The 8,288-nt window shown below is 31.7% G+C and overlaps 1 protein-coding gene across 1 annotated transcript; it reads left to right on the top strand.

The window, feature by feature from the left end:
- Positions 1–526: 526 nt before the first annotated feature.
- LOC128208659 (muscarinic acetylcholine receptor M2-like) lies at positions 527–1,972 on the top strand. The gene has a single exon (XM_052912208.1). The coding sequence runs from the start codon at positions 527–529 to the stop codon at positions 1,970–1,972; it is 1,446 nt and encodes a 481-aa protein (XP_052768168.1).
- The last annotated feature ends 6,316 nt before the right edge of the window (positions 1,973–8,288 follow it).

Below are 8,288 nucleotides of genomic sequence, written 5' to 3'. Positions count from 1 at the left end.
TGCAGTATTGAAAACCTGATACATTAAGTATAATATATAGCAGTTCTAGATAATGTTGATTTCATCCCGTCAGGAAATACCTTACATTAAGCCTCTGGATTACATACAGATCATAATTGATAAAATTTGGCATTGTACATCTGCGGTAAACACTCATATATATCAGAGTGTTAAAATTGTGAAAAGAAATCTTTAATTATGGAACCTTCTGATCATTTGAAAAAAAGTTAATAGAGTTCATATTGACAAAAAGGTGTTGCCTTTAATAATTACAATTTATCAGCTAGGATTACATTTTTGTATACATCCAGTGTCTTATTTATCGATATAATTCATGAGGAATATATTTGGGATATTTTTAATAGAAGGCAAATCAAGATAAAGAGCACTATGAACAACAACAGAAGAAACTGCTAATCAGTGTGTTTATGTTTTGTTTGCATAAACAAAACTAGAGTAAATATTCATAATATCATCCGTTATCTATTTGTGATCATTGTGATTAATTTCCTTCATTATTACTAACATGAATGCGCAAACTAAAGCATTAACCCAGTTTGCGGTTTTGAATGGTACCGTGACAAATACATCGAGTGATATCGATGAATTTGCAATAATTGAAACAGTGAATCAACAACAGTTTCAGTTCCAACTTCCGGCTATAATATACACTATCATATTAATGGTGATTGGAACTCCAGGGAATACCATTGTTTTATATGTGTATTTCTTTAAATGGAGAAAAAGCACGTCACGAATGTTCATCCTATTTCTAACATCTCTGGATTTGGTCAATTGCATTACTACTCTCCCAATGGAGATATTTATGATGAGATACTCGGTTATGTTAGACATGCCCTGGCTGTGTAAGATATCTAGATTTTCAACATACACCATGAATAGTTCATCTGCAGCAATTTTGGTAGCGATTGCTGTTGATAGGTACCGACGAATTTGTAGACCACATGGTCCTCAATTCAGTGCGAAGGCGTCAAAGTATATAAGCATTTGCTGTATTGCGCTCGCATTGTGTTTGACATGGCCATCATTTCTGTTTTATGGCACGCGTAGAGTCAAATTAGGAAAAGTCGAAGGAAAGGCTTGTTTACTGGAGAATAAATTCGATGATTCCATATATCCCAATGTTTACTTCGTCGTAATGATGGCAAGCACTGTCGTTATTTTTACGACATTGTCTGTGTTATATTACTTCGTCGGCATTCAAGTTTGTAGGCATAGAACAATGAGATTGAAGAGAAAACGGAAACAGAAGGCTGCTCAGAACTTAGTGATACGTGAACCAACCGTGAGTAAGAACGACACCTTACTGCAAGATTCAGACTCAAAAGAAGTAAGGAAGAACACAACAGAGCAGTCAGAAAATCGTGACAGCGACGCTTATCAAACAGAAACCTTAATCGAACATCAATCACAGAATCATAAAGAGCTATTGCCACTACCTGTAGGAACATCAAATAACGATTTATCTGTAGTAACTTTAGACGAAAGTACGGTGAATGGTGATGGTGGTAGACTTACCGTCAGATCCACTCCAGAGGTGCAACGAAAATCCAAATGTGGTCAAGAAAAACAACGACTCAATAAAAATGGATTTACCAAGAAGAAAATGTGTCTGCGAGACTCTCTTTCTAAATCAACTGGGTCTCAGTGCATTCATTTACGTGTCCGCATAGGGCGTTCAACATTAATGTTGTTTCTCATCACTTTAGCGTACATTGTTAGTTTCTTACCGTTTTATGTAATAGCAATTATTCGCCAAACGGACAGTACTTTTGTATCACGAATGGACGGTGCCGGCTACATGGTTTACCATGTGTGTCTGAGGTCTTACTTGTTGTCTAGTGCAATTAATCCAATAATATACTCCTTCTGTAATTCTCAATTTAGGATATTCTGTTTTAATATGATAAAGAAACAAAAACGTCTTAGCGGTAGAAGAAGCTTGTTTTAACATTTGATGTACGATTTAGTTGGGAATAAGGATTTATAAATAAAAAGGCCATCTCGTTCTTAATGGAAAAATCACAATATTGATAAATCGCCATCTCATTTAATTGGAATATTCTATATCGACATAATTAACGTTATTTTTTAATTGCAACAGCTATATTAGTAAATGATTACCTTTTATCCCTTATTCTAGAATAAAGCCAACTTCAATTTTGAGGCAATATATTTTAAGTCGAAAGTATGCTTAATTAATAATTTAGGTCAACTCAAATTGTAAGGCAGTAAAACACAAGATAAACAAGTTTTTTTGTGTTTGTGTGGACAATTTATAGTCATTATTTTCAAAGGTCGTACACCGTTATTCCTTGTGTATCAAGAATAATAAAAAAATCAGCAGATAACGAATATATTTTTTTTTTGTATTTTATGATTCTCGTTTTAAACTTTCAATAGTTCATTTAGATCATTTTGTAACGTTTTTGTTGTAACTTTGGATGTTTATTTACGGCTAATATGAAATAAATGTTAAAATAACTTTGCTTATTTACTTAAACAGGGTCTTTAGTACCGTATGGGCTTCTTCCTATAGTCTTCATTGTATAATGAGTCAAGTCTCTCTTTGGTTAATATTTCTTCGTAGCTGTAATTTTGTCATTAAAAGAATAGCGAAGACTGCGTCGAACTTTACAATTAAACAGGTTTAATAGTATATCATTGCTCTACACTTAATTGCATTATTGATATATTTTAATCATAACACAGTGGTAATACTCCTGGCAAGTGTTTTGCATTTTCATTGGTTAGTTCAGTTCCGAGAATAATTCTTATCAAAGGCGCATATTCTTTTCTTACATAAAGTAAATCTAGATTGATAGAGTTATGAACATTATGAAAAAAATTAAACAATTTCTTTAAAACACTTCTAATGAAATATCATTTAATATCATTTTTATAACTATACTATGATTTGTAAAATTTAGATGCATAATTTTTTAAAGGAAATTATAAAAGATTCTTAAAAGGGCACTTTTTTATATTATCCGTAAGGTTGTCATATTAATGTGTAAGTTGCAAAACTCAGTGTTAAATGGTTCAACACTAGAAAAATAATTAATTGTTTGTATTGAAAACCAATGTCCATCAATTATTTTGTGTTACATTCAGGACATAGTTTGAGCTACTTGATATATTTATACAGAAAAATAAAAAGGCGACATGTTGTGCATTTGAATGGATGTAGGGTCCTTATCTTTGTCACTAATGGCTATTTAAGTGCCCAGAGCAACAGTTGGTGAAGATGACAATCCGGGTTGAACAATGTATTATTTGTTCAAAAACATAACTATCATGTTGCAAAAGAAAACTGATGCCATTTTTCGAACGATGTCTTAATAGTTTTAGGTTAATATTCCTATATTATAATATAAACAAACACTTTCAGTATGCAAATGTAGTTAACATATACTAACTTACTAATTATGTTGGCGTTCAACTATCAAAAACACCAGTCTTTTTATTCAATAAATTATGAATATAGCATACAAAAGAATGGTTAATGCTTAATCATTCTATTTCAGGATTAAATATGTAGTGTGCAAATATTCTCAAATTAAAGACAAACTGCTGAAATAACCAGTATCAATAAATAATCAATAAATCGATTGTATCGATCATGGGCAATTATGCACTTGATATACTCAGTTACTACAGGTTAATATACATGGCAAGGAAAAGTTTTTTAGGCTAATATATTTCGAAGGGTAATTGCCAATATATTAGTTAATCTAGAAATTGTACATGTCTTTCTAATACACATCAAATTTCAAACGATCATGAGAACATTTCCATGGGGAGGGTTGTAACTCAATTAATTTTATCTGAATATGTTAGTTAAAATATAACTGTTTTTACTCTATTTGTAGATATTCACGTAAAATAACTGTGTAACCCACGGAGTTAAAATTATCCTCATAATGATAGTTTAAATTATTCCTGGATGTTTCAACAGAAAATGTTGAAGGTTCATTTATTCAGTTAAAGCCCTTTTATCAATATCAGTCGATTTTAGATTTCAACGTTTCATTCAAAGCAAACACTTTGATCAATGCTTTTGTTTGCGTATTGATGTCAAAACTATGTTATAGTGCAATGATGGTCGAAATTGATCAAACATCACAAATAACTTTCGAACTTAGAGTCGTGTAACTACTTCAGCATCACTCTGACATACAAAACATAAAACTTGGCACATCATTATGTGTTTACTACAGTTTACATATTAAGCTCAATTTCAATGTGACAACCGACGAACGATGAAAATGAAAAACAAATATTGACACTTCTGTCATTATACACTGTATGTAAATAGAATTGTTGTTATTAAAACAAATAAATTATTGCTTGACAGCTCTCCTATCATACCATGAATGTAAGTAAATTGTTTTTATCACAGATTGAATGTCTGTTTGAATAGTCATTAAAGGAATGAATTGTGGGGTTGATGTCATTATCGGAGTATGAACGCAATTCGGCTGGTCAAAGAGTGTGAAGGACTCCACGCGTACTTTGACCAGCCCAATTGCGTTCATATCCCCGAAAATGACATCAACCCCGCAATTCATTACTTATATTTACACCAATAGTTCATTATTTCATTTAATAATAGTTTTAAAAATTCTTCATTTTATTTAGGTAAACATTTCAGTTATCCTTTATAACCTATTCTGTAAATAGAACGACCCGACTGTAACCGAAAACATTTATCAAATGACGTCACAAAAACGCGGGAAAAGAGCGACCACTTTAAATCACTTTTAAACGTACACTTGTAATAGTTGTGGCAACAATATATTTAAAACATCATAAATTAACACTTTCTAAAATGTCAATTTCTATAATTACGGGACTTACTGACACAATATAAACAAACAATTAACATGATCAACATGTGCATGAATATTGTTATGCGATGAATTGTGGCGTTCATCGGATGATAATCGCTATTGCCGAAAGGCAGTTCATATATGTAATGGAATCTCAGGTGTAAATATTCTAACTTGAACATCTGAGTACTTCATTAGATGATAAGTGTTACTGTTTCAAAAATGAATTTCTTAATGGCAAAGTTGAACGCTACATAATTTAGCCAAACAACACGGCGGCTCATAAATCGTTCTGAAGGTCGTGAAAATGTCACATTAATTTGTTTCCATTCTATACATGTTCTGTCTGAATGTGTTTTGAGTAGATTAAAATGCGTGTGTTTCATTCATACATTTATCGCTGCTAGCTGCATGTTACTAAGAGGCGTTATGCACCGTATTTCCTGGCCTGGTATTTGCAAGACAACATTTAGCTGTTAAATTTTATTATTAAGATCATTTTCAAAAGCTGCTTTATCTGAAGCTTTCAGCAAGATTATTTATTCCATGGCAGTTGACGATTGAATAAGCAACACATGTGTAATGTCTTCTCATATTTATACAGACTATTCATTAATTACAAGGTGATTATTTTATAAATCACTCTTCAGAGAAATCATGTTTTGACCTCCTACTTTATGGATTTGTTTAAATTTTTCACGTCTGCATTATTCTCATAACAATTAATAAATACTGAATGCAATATTAACTGTATACATCATGTAAACATATAAATCTGGAAGTAAGTTTTTTAAAGTCGTCGCCAGTAGGTTGTGTTAATTAAGATTACGATTTTAGCTTGTTTTATGATTCAATCAAAGCTCCGCTAATATATTTATAGTCCATAATGACGATTGCCTTTCCAAAGAAAATACAATAAACACAGGATTAGCTCTGTATACATTTCAGTATCTGGAAGAGTGCAATAATTTAGATAAAACAGGTGTAATATCACAGTATAAAGTCAATATAATATAAACGGATCTGCTATATCCACAGTTCGGGTCATACACTTTGTAGAACTACTTTCTCTGAGAACCTGGCATACGTTTAAACCAGATAATTGGCAGACAAATGCACGGTGTCAGTTTTTTTAGGCAGAAAAAAAAACAATATGGTTCCGGACAGCATTAATCTTAATTTAAAATCCCCAGAACAAATATCAGTCTGAAGCTAATAGGCATATTTCAATTTTACGAAATAAATATAATTATTAAACGGAGGGGCAGGTTTTTAAACGTTAGGGAGGAATAAAACTGGATATTAAATATTCATTAACTATTACTTCAAGACATTTGCCTAAAACCTGTATGATCGTTACTTCTTATATGATTCTCTCAATAACATTAGATTTCTCAGTTGATAAAACATGATCAACAAACACCGTCGAGAAATGGTTTTCATCCCGTGATGAAACAAGCACTTTGTCAGCATTATATCACAAATGAAATAGATGACATAACCTACCGGAAATCGTGTTTAGAATCGAAATGGAGAATTATGCTGTTGTCAGAAAGTAAGCCAATTACCGCGGATAGGGATAAATACGTACTTTGAGGGCAACATTTACGACCAAATATTGATTGTGATGTAAAATGATTTTATGAACTGATCTGCTATAACCACAGTTCGGGCCATAAACCTTGTAGGACTATTTTCTCTAAGAGAATCTGAAGCTAATTGGCATATTTAATTGTACGGAATGAATACAATTAATAAACGGAGAGGGGCATGACTGTAAACGTTAGGAAAGAATAAAAATAAATATTAAAGTTTCATTTTCAAATCTCTTCAAGACAATTGCCTAAAACCTGTATTGCTTTCACTGCTTATATGATTTTCTTAATAAAATCAGAGTTCTCAGATGATAAAACATGATCAATTAACACCGTCGAAAAAATGGTTTTCATCCCATGATGAAACAAGCACATTGTCACAATTATTGCACAAATGAAATAGATGACACGGACTACCGGAAAGTGTGTTTACTATCGACATGGAGAAGTATGCTGTTGTCAGAAAGTAAGCCAATTACCGCCGATAGTGATGAATACGTATTTTGAGGGCAAATTTTCAAGCAAATGTTATATAATGCGTATATCTACGTTGATTGCGAAACGTTTAGCATTCATTCCTTTTTTATACATTCTATTTTGGACGTGTTCTCCTCTCAATTGAAATCTAAAATAAAACTAAAACATTTGTTCTTACGGGAATGTTGACTCATTTTCCACGCATCTTTAAAACAATTGTCCAGACTGTATATTTAAATAGAATAAGAAAGGCTTTCGTTTTAAGTATATTCAATACAATAATGAAGCTAATTTATTTATCAATGCTAGTACTATATAAAATGTATACCAATGCTATTCAAATTATCACAAAAAGATAGCTTTGATCGTCAAACAACCACGTTGAAATGTAAAACAACAATACAACAAAATATGGTTTATTACTAAATTTCGTGAATTCGAGAGATTGATTTGGTAAATTTCACACATATTCACATATTCATGAAGATAATTCAGGGATTATGCCAAACACATTCTTCACTTTAGTTGTAATTCATGTATTATGCAATACATTATTACTATTTGGAAATATTTTTTTAACTGACATATTGTTCTGTAGTTCATTCATCCGTTCGCCAGTCATTTGTTTGTCAGTCTACTGGTTTTCTCCTTACTCAATCGATTAACTTTTACAAACTAGTTTACTATTTCTGAATTACTACATTAGCTAGCAGTTGTCATATACACATTACAACTTGCAGGCCTTATTATATTGCAAAAAAAATTTGTTCAGGATTACTCTCAAAATGGTTTGTTTTCGCATAAAAATGTGTCGCTTAATCTTAAGTTTCGTTTTAATGGAAACTCGTAACTAAGGATAAAGCTAATATAGTTTTGTGATTTTTTCCATTATTTGTTATTTCAGATGAATTGTTTTATTTCAAGCCCAATATTTCTGCCCTATTCGCATCAAAGTCTCTCTTTTATGGTTTTAGGGATGGGGAAAGCCGCATGTTCCATCCTCTCAATCCACTCATGCAAGAGTGTGCCCACCCCAAGACCTAGGTAATATATCTTCGGCCAAATTCACACTTAATGACATTTCTTATATTATTTATATGTAAATTATTCTGAATTAATTATTTTAATATTTAGCAAAATTTAAAAACTTGACAAGGGAATTGATATATAACACTTGTAAACAATTTGTTCATTAACAAAACAGACGGACGCAATTGTGAAAATGCGTTTGTTGGCTTCATAAGACCAACCAATTTCTGAAAATATGAGCTTATTCATGACAAAAAAAAATATACAAACCTATGTTGTGAAATTTGTTTCAATTTATCGTGTGAAAATTCCCTATCGATCTCATTTTCACAAA

Source organism: Mya arenaria, chromosome 11 (genome assembly GCF_026914265.1).
Source record: "Mya arenaria isolate MELC-2E11 chromosome 11, ASM2691426v1".
Taxonomy (NCBI): domain Eukaryota; kingdom Metazoa; phylum Mollusca; class Bivalvia; order Myida; family Myidae; genus Mya; species Mya arenaria.
Note: the sequence above shows the minus strand (reverse complement) of the source record. Positions and strands in the feature narration are given on the sequence as shown.

Excerpts from the sequence above, each read along its gene's own strand:
- LOC128208659 (XM_052912208.1), top strand. The coding sequence starts at position 527 with ATGAATGCGCAAACTAAAGCATTAACCCAGTTTGCGGTTTTGAATGGT.